General features: G+C 47.1%; 1 protein-coding gene across 1 annotated transcript in view; it reads left to right on the top strand.

Moving 5' to 3' along the window:
- Positions 1–23,879, top strand: part of RAB26 (RAB26, member RAS oncogene family) — a 109,702-nt gene that overhangs the window by 61,573 nt on the left and 24,250 nt on the right. The window contains exons 3-4 of the mRNA XM_079952818.1: positions 20,767–20,808; positions 22,852–22,918. Of these exons, the coding sequence (XP_079808944.1) occupies positions 20,767–20,808; positions 22,852–22,918 (109 nt within the window). The remainder of the gene's footprint in view (positions 1–20,766; positions 20,809–22,851; positions 22,919–23,879) is intronic.

Here is a 23,879-nt window from a genome sequence, read left to right as displayed (position 1 = left end):
GTGTGTGTGTGTCCTGCTTTTGTTGCACTACAGTGCAATGCTGAAATATTGGAGAAGCATTGCAGCACAACTTATAAAGCAGAATGTTGTGTGGATGGAATGTTGAGTGGACAGTTCAGCGCAAATGCACCCCAGTACACAGTAACATATTGTACAAGACACCTACCTTACTCCCCTCCCCACCAAAAAAGCCAGCCTGGAGGGGTCCCTGGTGAGATGGAGGATTTGGTCTCTACAATCTCTACAGGCAGACACTGGTTTGCTTTCTTGCCTGCCTTCTCCTTACTCAGCAAATATGCCTGCAGAGAGCACTCTTAAAATTAATGGAGCCTGCAAACGTCAGCTTTGCAACTCCTGCTCGCATCGTGGTCCAGTGGGGCTTTGCTCTGGGCTTGCTCGTTCTGTTCCTTTTGCCTTTAAACATTTAATTCTAATTGGCACAAAGTGTTTAAATATGTATGTATTGGCTTGCCAAATGTAGGGTGGTACTAATTAGGTATAATCCAATTGCTGTCAGCTCCACTGTTAATTAAGCTTTTCTGGGCATGATACACTCACCACCTCCATTTCATAGCAGCCGTTGCTATATATGTATATATATCTGCCTACACTTTCATTGCTGGTTGAGTAGTTTTTGCCGTTGTTTGGATGCTGCTGAGAATCTGCCAGGCGGGGGGGGGGGGAGGGGAGATATATAAGCATCTCTTCTCCCTTGGAATAATAGGAGTACAGGGATGGCTGTATCTGTCAGTGTTGATTTCCAGTCTTAAGTTCCTTTCCCAGCTTTTCTGCAGAAGCTTGCCTTTAAAAAAGTAAGATCTCATGAAAATGCATTTTTTTTGCTGCTCATTTCTCCAAATATACACATTTGGGTGTGCGATTTTGCCTAATATAGTCATTCTTTCAAGCAGTTTCTCCTACTGAGCTGAACCCAAGGGTACGAAAGGCGCTTGTGGATGTAATATCAGAGCCTTTGTCTATAATCTTTGTGAATGCTTGGAGAACAGGTGAAGTCTCTGTGGACTGGAGGCAGGAAAATGTCTCCATCTTCATAAAGGGGGGGGGTGGAGGAGACAGTGGCGTAGCAAGCTGCTTGAGTGCCCGGGTGGTCACACATGCCTTGCATGGGCACACTGCCCACGGGGGTGGGGCATCGCTCCCAGTTGCCCTCCCGGTGCTGCACCTTGCGCTGCTTTTTCTGGCAGCAATGGGCCTGCTGGAGGATGCCCACGGCAGCTGGGGTGCCCTGCAGGCCACAGGCCATGGGCCACCCACCCTCTGGAAGCTGCTGCCCAATATGGACCACCACCACCCCCAACTACACTACCCAGGTAACTACTGGTGAGCTTCACATCACTAGCAGGAAAGGTCCTAGAGATAAACAGTCGGTCTGTGAGCACTTTGAAAAGCATGAATTTTTCAAAACCAAGTCATGCGAAGCAAATCACCCATGATATTCTTGTGGAGAAGCTGGTAAAATGTGGGCTGGATAACGTGACTGTTAGGTGAATTTGTAGCTGACCAAACCCAAGGAGTGCTCACTCTTCCTCGTCATCCTGGGGGAAAGTGACAAGCTGGTTGCTGCAGCGTTCTCTTCTGAGACCGTTGTTGTTCAACATCTTTATAAAAACTTGAACAAAGGTATTTGCAGGTGACACCAATATGGGAGTGGTAGAGACAGAATCAGGATTCAAGATTGCTTTAACAGATTGGAGAAGTGGGTTCAAACTAATGAATTTCCATAGGGACAAACGTCAGGTTCGACACGTAGGCAGGAGGAACCAGCTGGACAAATATATGAAGGGGGACATCTGGTTCGCCAGTGCAGTGGAACCTCTACCTACCACCATAATCCGTTCTGGTGGCTTGTCCTTTAGGCGAAACGTGTCACTGGTAGAAGTGCTGTTGTGCTCATGTGCAGACAACAGAAGCCGCTTCTGCATGTGTGCAAATGGCAGAAGCTGCTTCTGCGCATGTGCGAATCTCAGCAAACCCAGTATTTACTTCTGGGTTTGCCATGGTTGTGACTTGGATCGGGCCCAAGTAGAAGCGGTCGTAAGTAGAGGTTCTACTGTAGTACAGGATCTTGAGGTCTTAGTAGACCACAAGGTTAACATGAGTCAACAGTGTGATGTAGCAGCAAAAAAATACAATTCTTTTCTAGACTGCATCAACAGAAGAAAGTGCAAATGACAGCCCTTTTATCATCTCCCAGGTGTCACTGACTAGATTCCAGCTGGAGCGCTCCATCTCCCAGTCAGCAGTTTGCTCCTGCAGTTGGATCACTTGGTTGTAGAGTGCGGTGGAGATTTACATTTTTAATGCCCATTCCTATTCTCCTTAATACCCCTCTTGCAGCTACCACCACTGCCTTGAGATTCTGTTGGAAGCGGAGTTTCTTTCTCCTGTTGGTTTGGGTCCATGGGGGTCCAAATGCGTGTGTGTGTGTTTCAGAGAGTTTCAAGGCCAATGCGATTAAACAGGCTTTGATGTTGAGGAGTCCTCATGTTTACTGCTAGAGATAAATGTATTCACGAGTTCCATAAAACTGTGATGTTTACAGGGAAAGGATGGAAACTCACAGAGCCCAGGGTTGTGTGTGTGTTGCCTAGGAAGCTGCTACTCCTGTTGTGTGGTTGTGTCCTGTGTGCAAGATGGGAGCCACTTGGGATTTCAAGACTTCAGGAAGAGGGGTCCCTGTGCCCACAAGCTTCTCTTTCTATACCCAGATACGGCTTAATTCCCATTTCTTCACCCTGACCCAGACCACCTTGTAAGTATTTCTGACCTAGGCAGTTTCATGAACAGAAGTATAGTGTCCAGGTCAAGGGAAGGGATAGTACCACTCTAGTCTGCCTTGGTCAGACCCCACCTTGAATACTGTGTCCAGTTCTGGACACCACAGTTTAAGAAGGCGATTGACAAGCGGTATGCAGTAGAAGGGCCGCTGAGATGATCAAATGTCTGGAAACCAAGCCTGGTGAGGAACGGCTGAAGGAGTTGGGAATGCTTAACCTGGAGAAGAAAAGACCGAGAGGTGATAGGATAGCCATTTTCAAATATCTAAAGGGTTGTCACATGGAAGGTGGAACAAGCTTGTTTTCTGCTGCTCTGGAGGGTGGAACCCAAACCAATGGATTCAAATTACAATAAAGGAGATTCTGCCAGTATGAAGAACATTCTAATGCTAAGTGCTGTTTGACAGTGGAATAGACTCCCTCAGAAGGTGGTGGTCTCTCCTTCCTTGGAGGTTTTAAAGCAGAATTTGGATGGACATCTGTCAGTGATTCTTTAGCTGTGATTTGTGCATTGCAGGGAGTTAGATGAGATTAACCTTGGGGTACCTTCCAGTTCTATCATTCTATGATTTCCAGGCCAGGTTTTGGTAGCTTCATTAACTGTGAACACCAAAATTTGGGATCCCCTCCAAACCAGTGCCAAGGTTTTGCACCATTTTGCAGTGAAAACCCTGTGCCCCATAGTGAGTATATGATACTCAAAACTGTGGGTCATAGGTACCCCCAACAAAAACCCAAGGTTGTCTATTTTGCTTTGAGCATTTTTGTGGTGGAGGAAGCAAGATGTGAGATTTTCAGTGCAAAGGGGTGCATAACTAGTGCAGAAGTTTGCCGCTTCTTTGGAGTTAATCGGACAATGTTGGGTTTTTGAGTGACAACCACGAAGCCCTGTTTGATGCAAAACATAGGGTTTGTGGTGCAAAAATGAGTGCAAAACATTGGCACCAGTTTTTTTTGGAGGGCGGAATCCCAAATTTCAAGGTTCGCAGATAATGAAGATGGTTTTGGTGTCTGCAGAGCTGGCAACTGGACTTATTGTGCGTGTGTCTCGGATCTGCTCCTGATGCCTCTGCCTGCCAGCCAGCCTGTTCACTGCCACCCCCCCCCCCGTCTCTCTTACTGCCAAATCCTCATTCCAATCCCCCTTCAGGCAAGCTTCTCAGCTGAGCTCCCAGCTCACAAATTGCTTCTAGATGGACTACCACCTGTACCAATCCTCCCAATTTCTCAACATTTTTCTTCCTGGGGGAAAATGGACTTCCATTTTTCTGCCTTGTTCTCAGGATACTTGAGGATTTCTTTGTAATTTTTTTTTTTGGGGGGGAGGTCTGTGGTTTGAGGATGCACCTTATTGTTGTGGGGTGTCCGATGGTGAGGTGTATGTTTGGCTTCCCGGTAAACTCTGCAATGTCCCTGCCTACTCACCCTTCCTGATCAGGAAAAGCCCCATAGGAAAGAGAGATGTCTTCTGCCTGTGGCCTGTGCTTTAGTTGAGCATCCAGGAAATCTGCACTCCAGACCCCTGGTGAGATGATTTGTTTGTGCAATGTAAGAAAAGACCCTTACAAACACCTCAAAAGGAAAGTCAGCATGCTGCAAAAGCCAGCACGTTCTGAGTGCAGATAATTATATCCGGATGCTATCCCTTGATTGTGCTGATTGTGGTTCATTCCAGAGGAGGGATGGATGAATTTGTCAATTCCAGCTTATCATTTTTTACAACCTTAAATTCAGCTCCCCACATTTTCATGCTGGTGAAAGCATTTCTCCTAACAAAGTTCTGACCAACGTGCATGGTTTTGCAAGCAGTTTTCCCTGCAAGCAGTTTCTAGCCTTTAGGACATATAATTCATTTTTGCATGTTATTTTCACCATCATACATATTTTTTATACACCCATTGCCCTAATATTGCATGTTTGCACACAGTGGTTGGTTCATTCATTGGGGGACTGTGTTGCAAAATGTGAAGTGTGGGCTATCAAGGAGAGCTGAGTTTCAGCTGGTTTGGGAAGTGTGGATGAGGTAGCTTCTCATTAAAATGCAAACAAACTCAATCCTCTCCGTCCTCCCTCCTCCCAGTGGCTTCTGTCACAGCCAGCTGTGGGCTGCTGTGGTGCACAAAGGAGCTGTATTTATGATGCTCTTGCTGGAGGGAGCAGGTGTGCAAAGCCCCCCTTTGCTTCTCTCCGGCGCTATCTCTCCAGCACCTGAGGGGCCGCCTTTTCTATTCTTGGCCAAATTGCTACAGAGATAGTTAGTATGTGACTTTTTCCTCATGCACTTTCATTCAAAGCAACAATGGGAGAGATTATCTGAAATGGAACGGGAGAGAGGAGGGTTTGGGCTCCATCAGTGCGCGAGTTAAAGCATAAAGAGTGCTCTCTGACACTTTGGAGGAGGGTGCCGGGGACCAAACTGATTGCAGACAGCAGAGATGCTTCATCCTGCCTCCTACTCAGCCACCTTTAATGATGCCCCAAATGCACCACTTCTCCTTCCTTGCTTTTGTGCAGCCTCAGATTGCCGGTCCTTCGGTAACTTTCTCTGCTCTTAAGAAAGTTCAGCGTATGACTCAGGAATTAATAGCAGGCCTTCCATGAATTGCAGGGAGGGGAGCAGCTTCGTTAATTAAACCAACATAGTTTGAAAGGGCAGAGATGTCATAATTAGTGTTAACCAGCCTGAACGATAGCATCAGACAGATCTGCTTGATATGTAAAAGTCTGTAATTTCAAATCTCTCTCTCCCTCCTTACTCTTAATGTGTGCTCTCTCAAAGTTATGGCGCTTGACTTTGTCCTTGAACACCTTCAAGTCAGGATGAACTTAATGTCTCCTTCTTTGGAGGCTTTTAAGCAGAGTTTCCCAGTAGTGATGTATGGAAGTGAGAGCTGGACCGTCAAGAAGGCTGATCGCCAAAGAATTGATGCTTTTGAATTATGGTGCTGGAGGAGACTCTTGAGAGTCCCATGGACTGCAAGAAGATCAAACCTCTCTATTCTCAAGGAAATCAGCCCTGAGTGCTCACTGGAAGGACAGATTGTGAAGCTGAGGCTCCAATACTTTGGCCACCTCATGAGAAGAGAAGACTCCCTGGAAAAGACCCTGATGTTGGGAAAGATGGAGGGCACAAGGAGAAGGGGACGACAGAGGATGAGATGGTTGGACAGTGTTCTCGAAGCTACCAGCATGAGTCTGACCAAACTGCGGGAGGCAGTGGAAGACAGGAGTGCCTGGCGTGCTCTGGTCCATGGGGTCACGAAGAGTCGGACACGACTAAACGACTAAACAACAACAAGCAGAGTTTGGAGGGCCATCTATCATGTATGATCTAGTTGAGATTCCTGCATTGCAGGGGGTTGGAATAAATGACCCTTGGTGTCCCTTCCAACTCTACAATTCTATGATGAAGGGAAAGTTCTCCAAGTGAACAGACCCTCCTCGTTCTACATCTGATTCTCTCTTAAAGGATTTCACCCTGAAGGTGCAACAGTGGCACTGAAGGCTCAAAGACAGGCAGTGATCAAAAGCCTTCCCAAAGCAGGGAAGCTAACTGAACAGGAGTTTCCAATGCAGTTGGAATCTAGGGGATTTGGGGAAATGATACTGCAGGAAAGGTTGGCTGCCTTTTGTACATCTGCTGCATAAATTGGTATCCAGGTATAGAATTTAGCAAGCAAACAGTGCAATCTTAACCATGTCTATACTCGGAATTATGTCCAGGTGAATTCAATGGGTTTTACTCTAGGAAAAGTAAGGTTAGGGTTGCAGCCTAACTGTGTCATTATTATTTTTTAACTGCTCAAGTTTCTAGCCTTTAGGACATACAGATTTAAAACACATGAACAGTGCGTTGTGAAATTTGGGGCATCATAATATGGCTGAGCAGCATCCCCAGTGCTCCAGGTGGGACAGGGCAATGTAGCTGCCCCCCACCCCCAATGGCTACTGGAAACAGAAGGTACATGTTTGCATAATCCCAGTCTTGGAATCTTGCCTTTCTAGGCTCAGAGTCTGGGTCACATTGATTTGATTGAAGCATCATAGTGTGATTTCAAGCATCTGATTTGTACAGCTCTGATCTGAAGCATCACAGTGTGAGATGCTGTGCACAAAATCATAGAATTGTAGGGTTGGATGGAGCCCCCCAGGGGTCATCTAGCCCAACCCCCTGCAATGCAGGAATCACAGCTAAAGATTCTCTGACAGGTGGCCATCCAAGTTCTGTTTAAAAACATCCAAAGGAGGATCATCCACCACCTTCTGAGGGAGTCCATCCCACAGTCAAACAGCTCTTACCATCAGAAAGTTCTTCCTCATATTTTGCACAACACCGTGATTTTGTTGAAGCCGAGAGCCTGTTCTGTCCATGTCTACAGGGTGGGGAATTGAACTTATATCTCTTGCTGTCGAAACCCAGACATTGTTGCATTTATCCTGCATTTAAACCCAGACACTGTTGCATTTATCCTGCATTTAACCACCATCTGGTTATTACCTCCTCCCACATGCAGTTTGTACTCTGCCGCCTTTGCCTGCACTCTCTGCCCCGTGAAATCTTATCTGCCTTTCACTCTTCCAGCGCTCCCTAAAATGTTCCTAATGCGGCAGCTGCGTTCTCCGTGTCTCCGATGGAGCTGACCTTAAGGCAGCCATTTCCACGCAACACGGATGAGGGCCCTTCGGAGCCCTCTGTACACAGACAGACACACACACACCGCCAGACTGTGTAGCATTGCGATCTGTGTCTCTTCCGAGGAATGAAGAAACCGCCAGGTGATGGGTTGGGTCCGACTTGACGGTTCCGCTCTTCCCAGGCTGGCTCCTGCAAGAAGCGTTTGCAAGTCAGAGCTGTCTGCATGGGGATCTGTATTGGCAGATGTGTGAGGAGACGAGTGAAAGCAGCAACACAAAGGGAGTGCTAAGGAATAGGCAGTGTGCCAGGATAAATTCTCTCCATTGCAGAACAGAGCAGCTAATCAGCACCTGCCGCCAACACCGGGTCCTTCTCTTTCCTCACCTACCAAAGAAGTGGTTGTGTGGGAAAGGGAGGGGCTTTGGGGCTGCCAAACAGCCACAGGAGAAGAGCGATAGTTTCAAATTGGATGGGGGAACCAGACATTGCAGCGGGGTTGGACTAGATGACCCTTGGGGATCCCTTCCAACTCTATGATTCTGTGATCCCATGACAAGGTGCATTAGGCAGAATTCAGTCCATTATTCCATCTAGGGTGGCATTGTCTGCACTGGTTTGGCAGTGCAGCTCTCCAGTGTTGCAGGCAGCAAGCCTTGATAAGGTTCTAGTCCTCATGGTTCTGAATGAAAGGCTGGTTTACAAAGGAAGCTGCCTTGTACCAACTCAGACTCTTGGTCCATCTTGCACAGTGAAGGCAACACTGACCGGCAGCGGCTCACTAGGGTAAGGTTACCAGATCTTTTTCAATGAATCCAGGGACACTTTTCAACTTCAATGGATTTTGTATGGGGACTGATTTGTAAATCCGGGGACTGTCTCCGGGAAATGGGGACGTCTGGTAACCTTACTGTAGGGCAGGGGGCATTCGAAGGCTTGCGTGGACATGCCATGGGTCAAACCTGGTGGGCAAGAGGGGCTAGCGCAGAATAACTGCCCCATGGGTCAGAGTCATAGGCGGCCACAGGGATTCTTCCAGTGAGGAAGCAAAGCAAAGGTTAGACACGCAGCGGTTCTCAAACTGTGGGTCCCCAGAAGTTGTTGGACTACAACTCCCATCACCCCTGAGCTCTGGCCTTGCTAGCTAGGGGTGATGGGAGTTGTAGTTCAACAACATCTGGGGACCCACAGGTTGAGAAAGGCTGGATTAGAGGGTTGGACTTAGACCTGGAGACCAGGGTTCAAATCCCTGCTCTGTCATTAAGCTCAGTGAGTTACCTTGGGCCAGCCATTTACTCCCTGCCTAACCTACCTCACAGGGTTATTGTGGGGATTAAATGAGATTGGGGGAGAACTATGTCCCACCATCTTGAGCTCCTTGGAGGAAAGGTAGGATATAAATAAAGCAAACGAACAAGTAAAGAATACAACTGTCAATAGGGGAGCAGGCTCATTTACCTACCTCCCAAATGAGAAAATGTGTGCCTGTCCATCTTGCCTTATATCTCAGGTTCTGCAAATGCTAGAGACGTGCTCTTTAAAAAAAATGAAAGCTGGGGACCTGGCGATTCATGTGGGCTGCGGGTGGGATTGTTGCCTCCCCCCCCCCAACTCCTGTGGATGCCCATGTTCAGAGCCGTCCAGCTCACCCTCGGTCATCCTTCATGACAACCAAAAGTCTGCTGCTAGAAGGGACTACCAGATTTGGCCTCTTGGCTGGGCTGTTTTCTGCTACAACAGGTCTCATCCAGCCGCAGCCTCTGCACTGACCTTCAACGCTCTCCTGGCGGAGCATCTCTCCAAGGGACTCTCTTGCATTCTCGCTCCCCCAGATTTTGCTTTCTTTCTTTCTTTCTTTCTTCCACCACCACCTTTCCCAATACTGTGATTCATTCTCTTTCTCCCTGTTCAGACAGTTGGGTTTTTTGTAAAGGTATTTTTAAACCTCTTAAATCATCATTTCCCCTCCAGCAGACGGTGTAAATTTAGCCTGTTGCCTCACTGCTGCTGCTGCTGCTGCTGCTGCTTCTCCTCATCTTCTCTCCTTTGTGAAGGCTTGGGTTTTTTTTTTTTCGGGGGGGGGGGAATAAGGAGAAGGGTCCTGGCTGGATCCTTTGGGAAGGAATGGAATCTGAATTCCTGACAATCAATCAAGAAAAATCAATCTATTAGCAGGGCGGCTATCTGCTGCTTGCACACAAAACCGATCTTCTAAAAGAACTTTCTGTTTTTTAAAAGCTGGTTTGGGGATAGGGCGAGTGGTAGAGCATCTGTCTTGCAAGCTGAACATCCCAGGTCCGGTCTGCAAAAACATCTCCAGGTAAGGCTGGAGTCCGAGACCCTGGAGAACTACTGCCAGGCAGCATAGACAATATAATGTTCTGGAGTTGTGGGCTTTTATGTCCTGTTTTTGTAGCTCTGTGATGCAAAAGTCCCTCTCCAGATGGCAATGTTTCAGTGACATTGGGGAAGCATTGCAGGACAACTGATAAAATGGAATGAAGTGTTGACAATCCAGTTATAAACCCAGGACTGATGCACTAATATTGTGTCAACGACATGTTGTAGAAGACACCCCCAACCCACCACACAGCCAGGGCCCTGTGTAACAACACTTTTTGATTTGTTTTCATGTTGCACCAAAAAGATCCCAATCTGTTTGTGCATGCTGAGCTTGCTTGATCCTTGGACGGCGTATGATCGAAAAGAGGGACGAGCCAGCACTGGATTTCTTTGAAATAAATTGGCAAGGGTTGATTTTTTTGTCTCCTGTTTGTTCTGGCTTTGAATCCAAAATGTCACCATGTTCTTGACTTCATTGGCACTCAACAGCTCCTGGAGACATTTCCTGGCTCAAAGAATGACTCTTTCACAATTGTTTGGGGCCGCCTTCATTTGTCCATTCCAGTAATGCACTACCTTCCCTCTCCTTGCCTCCCACTTCACTGGTATTTTCCCATTAGCTCTTTCTACCCTGCACTGTTCTTTTAATAGAATCATAGAGTTGGAGGGGACCATAAGGGTCATCTAGTCCAGCCCCCTGCAGTGCTGGAATCTCAGCTAAAGAATCCCTGATGGTTGGCCTTCCAACTTCTGTTTAAAAACCTCCAGTGAAGGAGAGTCCACCATCTTCCAAGACGGCCCATTCCACTGTTGAACAGCTCTCACCATCAGAAAGTTCTTCCTGATGTTTAGCCAGAATCTCATTGTTTTGGGTCCTCCAATCTGAAGCAACAGAAAACAGGCTTGCTCCATCTTACACTTGACAACCCTTCAGCTATTTGGCTCTCATGTCACTTATTAGATTTCTCTTCTCCAGGCTAAGCATCCCCAACTCCCTCAACTGTTCCTCATAAGGCTTGGTTTCTAGACCCTTAATCATCCTGGTCTCCCTTCTCTGCACACATTCCAGCTTGTGAATATCTTTCTTAAACTGTGGTGCCCAGAACTGGACACAGGACTCCAGGTGGGGTCTGACCTAGGCAGAATAGAGTGGGACTGTTGCTTCCCCTGATTAAGATGCTAGATTTCTTACCAATACTTGTTTTGCTGGGCATTCACATGACTGCAAATGAGGAAGGTATCTATAGCAATTCAATGAAGCAGAGAATGTGAGGGTATTTGTTCATGGCAAATTGAAGAGATTTAGCACACACTTCCTCTTCCCAGGGTTCCTTGGGAACTATAGTTCTGTGAGACTGGAGGGCAATATTTATAACTCAGCCTCCAGTTCCCAGGGTGCTTTGGATGGTATGTAATCAGCCTTCCCCAACCTGGTGCCCTTTAGAAGGTTAGGACAACAACTCCCATCAGTTCCAACAATACATATATTTAGCACATTATTGATAGCCGGCCCTACCATTAGCCAGAAAGAGGCAACTGCTTCAGGTAGCGGTTGATGGGGGCCTTTGGCAGCAACCCTATGGCCATTTCTCCTGAGGAGTGCTTCCTGTTCCCCTTTGTTGGAGGACAAGTGTGTGTGACCAACAGCCTCTACTGCTGTCCCACTGACAGTGTTGAAGTAAGATTCAGCTGGCTTTTGTATTCAGAATGGGGTGGGGCACCATCTTGGTTTTGCTCCAGGCAGAGAAACATATTGGGCCAGCTCTGACATCATATGTGTTAATTGGCTCACCTGTGCACCAGGAGCAGGGCTTTTGTGAATTACTGCTGTTAATTGTGTCATTATTATCACCAACTTTCCTTCTTTGCATTTCATTTCCTTCTGACCTCAGTGTTCACAATCCTGCTCCCACCCCAGCAAAAAAAGCAAAAAGCAACATGCCATGTGAATATATACTTCCCTTGCCTCTGATGAAGTGAGCCATCATTTGCAAAATCTTTATGCCCACAATAAATTTGCTAGCTTTGAGGTTGCCTCAAGACCCTCTGTTGTCGATGTTTTGCTGTAGACAGTAGGGGACTCAGATGGCTGAAACAACCGCCCCTGTGGAAATAATGCCGGAGGCCGCTCTCAGCTATTTAGACTCAGGTTGCTGAAGGCTCTGTTTGTTTGATCAATTGTATAGGCAAGACCAGAAGGCAGCAGAGATACTGAAGTGTTGGTGTAACCTGCCACTGAGTGCCTCTTCCAATCAGGATAAGAGCCACTGTAGCTCAGTGCTAGAGTACCTGCTTTGTATGCAGAAAACCCTGAGTTCAGTCCTCAACAGCATCAGGAAGAAGACTGGCCTAGAACCCTGGAAAACCTCTGCCTGTCATTGTTGACAATACTGAGATAGATGGACTCTGTTATAAAGCAGTTTATATTCCCATTCAAATCAGCTTTTAACTCAAAATCATGAAGGCTGGAAGCTTCATTTTTGAAGAAGGGGATGTAGCTCAGTGGTAGATCATGCAGAAGGTCTCAGGTTCAATCCACAGCATCTCCAAGTAGAACTGAGAATGTGCTCTGTCTGATATGCTAGAGAGCTGCTGCCAGTCAGTGAAGGCAATACAGAGCTAGGTGAACCAAGGGCAAGGCAGGCACCTGCGTTCTCCCCCACCTGAAGCCTCTCAACAGCTGTTGGTTTATTTTAGGAGGTGAGGGGTCTTCTCTCCCCCCCTCCTCCCAAGGTCATTTATATTCTGCAAGCAACCTCACCGCCTCCAAGAGCATCAGCATGATTCATTTCGAGGTTGGGTGCCCTGATTGAAAGGTGCTGCTGCCACATGCTTGTTATCAGAGACAAGCTCCCTGAGAGGGAGCAGCGAGATGAGGGAAAGAGGGCTGCGCAATGTTCTGTGCGAGTGGAGATGGGTTGATGCTCGGCAGAAGCATGTCATGTAGGAGTCCAACAACTCTGTTCAGTCTCAAAAGCCCATCTGCCTCTTCTCCCTGACCCCCACTTCTCCCCCAAAATAAAATAAAAATGCTCTTAGTTTGAGAGCAGTTGGAAACGCTAGTTTGTGGTAAGAGAAGAAGGCATCTGCAGGCAGAGTTGCTTGTTGAGAACAGAAGAAGTTGCCAGGTTGGGATGAATTGCTCCCCCAGGACAAGGATAAGTACCCAAGAAGAGCCTGCTGGATCAGGCCAGTGGCCCATCTAGTTCAGCATCCTGTTCCTGGATGCCTCAGTGGGAAAGCCACAAGCAGGATTCGAGCACAAGTGCATTTTCCCAGTGTGGTGTAGTGGTCAAGAGCGGTAGACTCGTAATCTGGTGAACCGGGTTCGCGTCTCCGCTCCTCCACATGCAGCTGCTGGGTGACCTTGGGCTAGTCACACTTCTCTGAAGTCTCTCAGCCCCACTCACCTCACAGAGTGTTTGTTGTGGGGGAGGAAGGGAAAGGAGAATGTTAGCTGCCTTGAGACTCCTTTGGGTAGTGATAAAGCGGGATATCAAATCCAAACTCTTCTTCTCCTGTGGTTTCAGCAACTGGCATTGTAAAGCATCACTGCCTTCAACTATGGACGCAGACCACAACCATGGTGGCTTGTAGCCCTCAGGAGCCTCCATCTCCATGAGGAGGCTGTAAAAAACTTGTGCCTTTCCAGTGGGCAGAGAAACCGGTCTTCTGAAGTGAGAATGGGGGCAAAACACCTGTCTGGTTCCACCAGTTGGGTTCCCTGCTTTTCACTCCACCAGTCGCCAAAGGCATCCCTCTTTGATGGTCCAAGAGCAACAGAAGCCGCTCAGTTGCCTGGAGAAAGGACCGCTTGTAGCAGTTGGGCAGGTTAATTGGTTTGAGGGGCCAGTACCTAAGTCCAGCTGCATGGCACCTCCAAGACTAGCAACTAGGGGAGGGGGGTGTCTTCTCTGCTCCCATGCTCACCAGAGTGTGGCTTTTCAATCATAATTTGTGAATGGTGGTTCTTTCCGTTAACTAAAGCAGGAGAAGGTTCCCTGGTGATAATGAAATCACTTGGAAATCCTTCTCCCCCCCCCACCCCAAAAACCCATTGTCTTGTACTTTGCTAGAGACAGCCTGTCACTGAGCTTAGAGGTGTTGAAGGAGGTGCAAATTACCCACTGCAAGTAGAACAGGGCAGAACTTCCTGTAACTGTTGAAGGTTTTTGCAAAGGACAAAATACAGCCTAATTGTTACGCAAAGAAAGGGGGAGGTTTGTTCTTGTTTCCTAGAGATTAGGGCATGTGTAAAGGTGTGACAGTTGAAGGCAGGCCTGACTGAGGCACTGGTATGCCTGGCCATCTGTTGAGACTGTGGCACACTGTCATAGAATTGTAGAGTTGGAAGGGGTGCCAAGGGTCATCTAGTCCAACCCCCTGTAATGCAGGAATCACAGCTATGGACTCCTTGACCAGTGGCCATCCAAACTCTGCTTAGAAACCCCCCAAGGAGCTCAAGGCAGCATACGTGGTTCTCCTCCACCTCCCCATTTTATCCTCACAACAACCCTGCCAGGTAAGTCAGACTGGGAGATTGTGACTGGCTGAAGGTCACACCAATGACCAATGGTCTCCCAGGCCCTGGTCCAGGGGTAGGCAAACTAAGGCCCGTGGGCCAGATGCGGCCCAATCACCTTCTCAATCAGGCCCGCGGACCGTCCGGGAATTAGCGTGTTTTTATATGAGTAGAATGTGTGCTTTTATTTTAAATGCATCTCTAGGTTATTTGTGGGGCATAGGAATTCGTTCATCCCCCCCCCCCAAAAATATATAGTCCGGCCCACCACATGGTTTGAGGGACAGTGGACCAGCCCATGGCTGAAAAAGGTTGCTGACTCCTGCCCTAGTCTGACACTGACTGCTAAACCAGACTTGCTTCCATGTGGTGTCTTGAAGAGCAGGGAACAGCTAAGGGGAGTCCACAGACCACAGACGATTAGAGAAGCCACTGATCAGGACCCTGGACAGTTCATTGGCACAGACTCTCCAGGGAGAGAGAGAGAGCTGTTGCCTCAGCAGTGTGCTGTGGGCTTATCCACACTTTTCCTCTGCTTTTTCCAGCCATGGTCTGCGATTTAAAGCTCTATGTCGGCACCCTCTTTTTGTTTTGCTCCAGAGTTTTCACTACCAAACCCCACTTTTTAAAGCTATAGCAGAGCAAACATCCACCCACAGAAAACCCAAATGGATGTTTTCTCCAATTCAGCTTTAAAGAGCAGGTTTTCATGGGGGAAATTTGGGGTAAAGCAAAACAAAAACAGCCATTTGGACATAGATCATTAAAGCCCTGACCTCTGCCTGGAAAGAGTGGGGCAAAAGGTAAGTGTGGATAAGCCCCTTATGGGGCTGACTGTCGTGGTTGAGCTACAGTCCTCCTTTGCCTCAGGGCTTACATAAACCTGGAGCTCTCATCTTGCAGTTCTCTCAGAAAACCATTGTTTGTTTTCAGAAGTGGGAGCCCTTCTCTCTGGCTGGCATTGTTAGGACATGAATCTCACTTGATCCCTAATGAAAGCAAATCCGTGGAGGGGATAAGCCGTGCTGTCGACACGGGTAATGAACTTGAGGCCTTGCTTTTCTCTGCAAAGCAAACTCATTTATTCCTTGCATTGAGTGAGGCGCCAGCTTGGATTGCAGGTCGTAATTGATGGACGGTCAGAGGCAGCCTGGTGAGGATTGTCTGAGATGCCAATATCCATTCCAGTGCAGATTCTGATAAAGCCTGATGCATAAAGATGGGTATGCTTAATAAAGAAAAAAAAAGAGCATTTGATCTTGCTGCCACTTGCTAAGCTGCTAATGGAGGCAAGAGCTGGTTGAATGATTTTTTTATAAAGGGCCCAGCACTTTCATAGGTGCAAAATGGATATGGGGTTGGAAAACAGACTGGTGACCAGGGTTCTTGGGGTGATGTGTAGTGGTTAGAGCATCAGACTAGATCCTAGGAGACCAGGGTTCAAATCCCCACTCAGCCATGAAGCTCAGTGGGTCACCTTGGGCCAATTAGCCTAACCTACCTCACAGGGCTGTTGTGAGCACATCATCATCATCATCATCATCATAATAATAATAATAATAATTTTTTGTTTATACCCCGCCCTCCCCAGCCAAGGCCAGGCTCAGAGTGGCTTACAAGCAATAATAAAAACAAGATGAATGATTACAACTTAAAAACAAAAATAAAATACATTAAAATAATGGAACATTAAAATATTAAAATGTAGCCTCATCGCAGGAGGAGAAGGAAAAGAAAAAAGAAAGAGAGGGAGGGAGGGAATCAAATTGGCTCCAAGCCAAAGGCCAGACGGAACAACTCTGTCTTACAGGCCCTGCGGAAAGAAATCAGATCCTGCAGGGCCCTGGTCTCATGAGGCAGAGCGTTCCACTAGGCCGGAGCCAGAGTTGAAAAGGCCCTGGCTCTGGTTGAAGCTAATCTAACTTCCTTAGGGCCTGGGACCACTAGGGTGTTGTTATTTATGGACCTTGAGGCTCTCCGTGGGGCATACCAGGAGAGGCAGTCCCATAGGTATGAGGGTCCTAGGCCATGAAGGGCTTTAAAGGTCAAAAGCAGCACCTTAAATCTGATCCTGTACTCTTGTGGCATATATGTGCTAAATGTTTAATCCAGTTTTCAACCCTCTTTCAACCAAGAGTCCTTAGCAGGAATGTAAGAAGGCGCTGTTTTGCTGATCTGTATTTGGTAAACGCTGCAATGTTTCTGTTCCATTGCAGTCCGCCTTCCGCTCAAACAGTGTAACTTACATAACTAAGTTGCTATGTAAGTTACATTGTCATTACCTAATTCCATCCCATTCATTTCAGTGCGGAGAAAGGCTATGCAAATGAGGGGAAAATGTAATCAATTGCATTTGCAGACTGAAACTGACAATAACAGTGAAAACATACTTGCTGGATTGATTGATTTCCATACTAGATGTGAGACGAATAAGTGAACGTGGGCAAATTTTGCTCTCATTTCCCGTTTTATTGGATGTCACTGACATACCTCATTCTTAGGAACTCTGGTGCTGTGACAGGACCAAGGGCCTCTAATGAAGAGATCCTGGCATCCTCAGAAAACTCCGATTCCTGTAGTAGCTTGAGGAACCTACAGCACTGAAACCTGTTTCGCAACCAGTTTAAGATACATGGTGCTGCCGTTGTCATTTGAGCAAAGGACTACAGCTCCCATCAGTTGCAGCCTGCACATCTGTTGAGTTTCATGGTGGTGGCGGCAGTGGGGGTGTGTGTGTGTGTTTGGCAGAGGGAGTGGCATTTTGAAGGAATACACAGGCATTCAGGGAGTTAGTTCCAGGCATACGGGGTAGGAAGGTTGAAACAGTCGTGCCTTTTGAGGAAATGGGAGAGTTTGGGACGGTGGATCCTACTGGAACCAGGAAAGCAAAGCTTGCAGGCATGGATGTGTCATGATAAAACAAGGCTGTGTGTGTGTGTGTGTGTGTGTGTGTGTGTTGGATTTGAAGGGCAGGGCAATGAGGCTGTGCTGACTGGCAAGCTGGTTCGGGGTTTAAGGAGGGCACCATGAAACCAGCTCAAAATCCTGGGCTAAAGTAACCCAATACAGTGGTACCTCGGGTTAAGTAATTAACTCGTTCTGGAGGTCCATTTTTAACCTGAAACTGTTCTTAATGTGAAGCACCACTTTAGCTAATGGGGTCTCCTGCTGCCAGAGCATGATTTCTGTTCTCATCCTGAAGCAAAGTTCTTAACCCGAGGTACTATTTCTGGGTTATCAGAGTCTGTAACCTGAAGCGTCTGTAACCAGAGGTACCACTGTACTGTATCAAGAGAAGCTGAATTCTGCAGCTCTGTGAATTATGAAAACAACACAGAATCCTTGTCCTGGTTTCAATAAATCCTTCGTAGCCTCCCCACACGCAGGCTGACTTCTGAGAGTTTATCAAGCTGCTAGGGAAACATTAGCACCAGAAACTTGATTTTCTGAGTGGGGTAGGGGGAGCAGAGATTCTTGCGCAGCTGAGCTCTTTGATGACTTTTTGGCGTTTGCGCATGGGGCGTTATGGCTTCTGTCTCGCGCCCGATGTGCTCACTGCTGGTGTGTGCCTCTCCCCTTCTTCCTCCCCCTGTTAGATCTCTTCAGCGTTGCCAGCCCTTGCATGGGGAAGGTTAGCGCTTCGCTTTTTTGAAGCTGGCTGCCTCTTGGCTCCTCTCTCTCTGGGATGGCAGCTTTGGAGCCCGAGATGAGAGCTTTGTAGCTCTCGTTCTGGAAGTTCCTGCCTTGCGGAGTCTCGGTCAAAGCCGATGCAAAGATTTAATCTTCCTAAAGCAATGATGCTCGCAGATTCACAGAAGGGCTGGAAGCTGATGTGCGGGAGATGGCAGGCAGACAGCCAGCCCAGTTTTGCTACCAAAAATCTGTACAGTGGTACCTTGGGTTACATACGCTTCAGGTTACATACGCTTCAGGTTACAGACTCTGCTAACCCAGAAATATTACCTCAGGTTAAGAACTTTGCTTCAGGATGAGAACAGAAATTGTGCTCCGGCAGCACAGCAGCAGCAGGAGGCCCCATTAGCTAAAGTGTTGCTTCAGGTTAAGAACAGTTTCAGGTTAAGAAGGGACCTCTGGAACGAATTAAGTACGTAACCAGAGGTACCACTGTACTGAGTCTGAGGTTTAGTTATTGGCATTTCCAGGTAGGGCTAGGAAAGACCCCTATTTGAAACCCAGCAGCAGAGCCGCCTCTGGTCAGTGCAGACAAAGCTGAGCTAGATGGACCAGTGGCCTGACTCAGTACAAGGCAACTTCCTATGCTCCTGTTTCAGTCTGCTGAATAACAAAACCATGAGGACTAGAATCTTAGCTGAGTGGTAGAGCGTCTGCTTTGCAAGCAAAACATCCCAAATTCAATCCCCAGAATCTCCAAATAAGACTGGGAATATCGCTTGTCTGAATGTATGAGAGTAACCACTGCCAGTGGTGTTTTTGCCTAACCTGTTTCCTGTAATTGTGTGCTAATCTTCTGGCAAGAACAGCTGATATCCCTTTTTAATGCCTATTGTTCCAAGCTTTTAATCTTGCTTCACGGTCGATTTTATTGCCTAGTAAACTCTGTAAATGCTGAAGGGAATCTGGGAACATACATAATGTTTCTCTGATGATAAATGACCGGATTTGCAATGTTTAGAAAATGCATAATGCAGCCAGGGCTCCCCAAAATGGGGAAACCTTGTCTTCCATGAGATGTGGGACTCAATCCCTCAGGAGGCAGTGATGGCTCCCAACCTAGAGGGCTTTAAAAGAGGATTGGGCCTTGCAGGGCGCTGGGCTCCATAACCCTTGGGGTCCCTTCCAACACTGTGAATCTATGATTTCTATCTTTCTGTGTTCCCTCTGCGGATATGTGCCCTCTTTAACATCGGCCTTTGTTCTCTTGAGACTTTGACATGGCTTTGAATTAACTTCTAAGGCTGGCCTATCCCAGGAGGGAGACTTTGATGTCTGTAGTCTCTGCTCTCGCCTAGCAGGGACGGATTGTCTGCAAAGAGTTTGCTGTGTCAGCTTCTGCATTTGATGGCAAAGTGTTGCAAGGGGCATGGTGAATGAGATGCTTGAGTGTGCAAGAATTGGGGAGGTGGGCAGGTTGGGGGGGGGGCTCTGGTGGGTCCCAGCTGGGTTTAAAGTTCAGCATCTGCCAGCAATGTTAGCTGGTGCCCAATACTTCAGGACTGGATTACTACAAGGCACCATTTGTGGGGCTTGCCTTGCACTTGATCCAGAAGCTATAGTTGGTATAGAAAGATCTTTGCTCAGAGATCTGCATTGAAAGCCGATTTGCTATTCAAAGGTGTTCAAGGTGTTGCTATTAGTATGTAAAGCCCTTAACAACTTGGGACCAGTTTACTTGCGAGATTGCCTTACCCCATAAATGCCCACTCAACTCCTTTGAACTGTAGAACTGGCATTGCTACAGGTGCCGCTTAATGCCCATTCTGGATTTGTAAGAAATAGCTATTTTGGTGTGGCAGCATCTGCACTTTGGAACTCCCTGCCTATTGATAACAGGCAGGTTTCTTCACTGCACTCTTTTCAGCACCTGCTAAAACTATTTTTGTTTAGGGAAGCCTACCTAGATGTTTAATGGGACGCGGGTGGCGCTGTGGGTTAAACCACAGAGCCTAGGACTTGCCGATTAGAAGATCGGTGGTTCGAATCCCCGTGACGGGGTGGTGAGCTCCCGTTGCTCGGTCCCTGCTCCTGCCAACCTTGCCGTTCGAAAGCACATCAAAGTGCAAGTAGATAAATAGGTACCGCTCCGGCGGGAAGGTAAACAGCGTTTCCGTGCGTTGCTCTGGTTCGCCAGAAGCGGCTTAGTCATGCTGGCCACATGACCCGGAAGCTGTATGCCGGCTCACTCGGCCTATAGAGTGAGATGAGTGCCGCAACCCCAGAGTTGGTCACAACTGGACCTAATGGTCAGGTGTCCCTTTCCCTTTACCTAGATGTTTAGAAAGTTGATGTGAGTTTTAATCTTTTCTTTTTTCTTTTTTAGCTTTGAGGGCTTTTTAAAAAACAACAACTGTCAAGCATTGTATAAATTGTATGAGATTTAAAAATAAATAAATTGGGACCAGCAGCAGGCAGGGAGCCCAACAGAAAGTGGTACCAGGGCCAATGACGATCAGAATCAGAGCTCATTAATTTTTGTCTCCCTCCACCTTCCTTTTGAGTTCTACAAGGGCAACACTAAGATGGAGGAAGAGGAGGAAGGTGGCAAGCCGCCCCCACCCCTAGGCAAGGAAGGCAAGCAGGTGTGGGTTGGCTGTAGACAGACTGAAATTGGTGGGACAATGCCCTGTTCACCCTAGGTGACTAGCCTCCACTGGGCATCAGAAGTATTTGTAATCCAGCTTTGTAGGTTATTTGGCTGCCCCAAACCTGATGTCGATGGTGGCTCACGTCACACATGGATTAATTCACTTCTTTCCCCTCCTCTCTTCCAGAATAAAGTCTTGAATGTGGATGGCGTGAAAGTGAAGTTGCAGGTAAGGCAAACTGTGTCCGTTCTGAGCTCAGGGTGCTTCTGATATGTTTAGGGTGTGTGTGCCAGGATAACTCTTTCCATGAGCAAAGCCCTTGTCATGTGTTGGGTCCCAGCACCCTGCTAAATAACTGTTAAATAGTGGAATTTAATGGAATAATGCTCTAGCGCTGAGTGTGAAGAGAGGTGTCATATTTAAAGAGAAGCCCTACCCAGGCACATTTTTCACCCACAGGGTGATTCCAGTCTCACACCTTGCATGGTTTTCACATCCTGCTTGCAGCGTTTCCAGAAGAGGCATCTGGGTGGCCATTGTGAGAACAGGATTCTGGGCAAGATGGCCTGATCCAGCTTCCAGGCTCTTCTGAAGAACATAAGGAACTCCCTGCCTGTTGATATCAAGCAGGTGCCTTCACTGTATTCTTTTTGGCACCTGCTAGAACATTCTTGTTTAGACAAGCCTGCCCAGATGGTCAGAAAGTTGTTGTGAATTTTAACCTGATTTAGTACTTTAACTTTGTGTACATTTTACAGTATTGTAGTGATGTTTAAAAATTGTTTTATCTTTCTGTAAACTGCTTTGAGATCCCCCCCCCTCCAGTAAAGCAGTTTATAAATTTTATGAAATACAAAATAAAAAGAACAGCCTTCTGGCTCAGACCAGCAGCCCATCTAGTCCAGCCTCCTGTTCTCAAAGTGGCCACCCAGATGCCCCAATGGGAAATGCACAAACAGGACCACCCCCAGCAGAATAGCGCTTTCCCTTCCTGCTGTTTCCAGCAACTGGTTTTTAGAAATAGCAGACTGTGAATGTAAAACATAGCTATCGTTGCTAGTAGAAATGGTCCTCAGCTGTTACATGCTCTTTATTATGACTGGCTGCAAACAAACAAACAAACAAACAAACAAACAAACAAACGTATTTCCATTATTTGCTGATGCTCATGCTACAATGCAGCCCCCTGAGGCATCAGGGTGCTGTGCTGTTAGAAGTCTTCCGCTACCTCCTTTCTCCTTCTGCTCACACTTACATGGATCCCTTCTAGAGACGTTGAAAACCCACCAAGTCCTGCCACATAGTCATGAACAGTTGGGGGGATACCGTAATACAGCACCAACAGTTCCACAGGTAGCAATTTGTCACCGCCTGTCTCCATCTTCAGAAGGGGCTTAGGGAATGTGCAAAATGGTGGGATTTTTTTTTTTTTAATGCTGATGGGACTGGTGGCATTGGCAATCCTCTCCCCACACAACAGAGGAGATGGTTCACCCTGTGAAAATGCCTCTAGTCCATTAAAGGCAGATAAATCTAATTATGAGGGTGCCCTTCTGGCTGGTTGTCGGATGGATTTTCTCATTTAAGGATGCACCCTAAGCTGTTCGTCAAGTAAATGGGAACGGCTTCAGAATGCTGCCAGGCTGAGGAATGGCACAGCCCGTTTTGAAGAGGCATTACTCATGTCACCTTTTGCCTATAATTATCTTTATCAACATCTCTCTGCGGGCTGAGAAAATTAATCATGTTTCAGATTGATGGGGCTCCTTCAGCTCCTTGTTAGGAAGGACACCTTCCACCAAGGGCGAGGGAGCTGCCTTGGTGATTGTGGAGAGAGGAGCTCGAATTCCTGCTTCTTTTCAGAAAGGACAACTTTAGATTTCTGCTCAACAATTTCCAAAACAGTGCGTCAAGGGCAGCCTGTAGTTTGAAGCCTGGGGAGACATCCTGGGGAGATGGAGGTTCTGTGGGCAGGTGGTTCCTGTAAAGATCCATTAAAAGCAAGACCATTAAAGGTCTGGACTCAACCCTCAGAATTTTGGAAACCCCAACAAACAAGCAACAAACAAACAAACAAACAAACAAACAAACAACAAAAAGGGGAAATGTCACTTTCTTCCAACCAGGTGCTTTCATCAAGAGAAGAATGAATCCACCCTCTTCCCCGCCCTCTTGACTGACTTGGGGCATTGACTTAAGGGATGGAAGGAAGGAGATGATGTGTGTTATGAGTTGGCCTCTTGTGACTTCATTGCTTGTTGATGTTTTCAGATCTGGGACACGGCCGGCCAGGAGAGGTTCCGCAGTGTCACACATGCCTATTACCGAGACGCCCATGGTAGGAACCTCTAAGCGTTTCTTGCTTTCTGATTGAAACTCAGTTTGAGTGGGACAAGTTAGAAGAGAGAAACTGTTTTGTCAGCCTGGGGCTCCATCCATTGGTCTTCCGCTTTGATTTTCAGGTTGGAAGCAGGGCAGAAAGGTGGTACAGAGAACAAATAAATAAAATAAACAAATTTGGAAAAAAAGAGAAGTATTTTCCCCAAACCTCCTAGTTATGAAAATGTTCACCCCTTTTCAAGCCCACACATGACTATTGTTGTACCCCTGCCTGTGGTTTCAGCAACATTCTTCCATCCATCTATCTTATCTATTTACAAAACCCACTCTCCTCCCCGCCCCCGCCCCCCAAATCAACTAGGAGAAGGGCCATAGCTCAGTGGTAGAGTACCTGTGATACTTGCAGAAGGTCCCAGGTTCAATCCCCAGTGACATTTCCAGGTAGCGCTGGGAGAGACCCCTATCTGAAATCCTGGAGAGCCACTGCCAGTCAGTGTAGGCAGTACTGAGCTATATGAATCAATGGTCTGACTCAGTATAAGGCAGCTTCCTGCGTCCCAAAGCAGTAAATACAATATGCCCCTTACCTTTTGCAGCTCCAATATGAAAGACACAACACAAGAGGAAAATGGATTTCGGAGGGAGGAGGAAAACTGCAAATTTGGGTAGCAGTTCTTTATTACAAGTTCTTCTAATGACCAGCTGGGACAGAAGTGTTTCAGGGAGAGGAGGAGCCCCAAAGTTGCTGGTCTTCAGCAGAATGGACAAAGAGGGCTTCCAGCTCCCACCTCTGCCCTCCTACTTTCCTTAATTTTTTTAAAAAAATGATATTTATTCAAATTTTAACAATAATAACATACACAAACAAACAACAACAACAAAAAACACGTATAATTTCCATCCTTATTTTCTTGAACCTAATTTCCTCGACCTCCTCATACCTCCCCCTTCTATATTCT

The sequence above is a fragment of the Podarcis cretensis genome, assembly GCF_951804945.1.
Source record: "Podarcis cretensis genome assembly, chromosome: 14".
NCBI lineage: Eukaryota > Metazoa > Chordata > Lepidosauria > Squamata > Lacertidae > Podarcis > Podarcis cretensis.
Note: the sequence above shows the minus strand (reverse complement) of the source record. Positions and strands in the feature narration are given on the sequence as shown.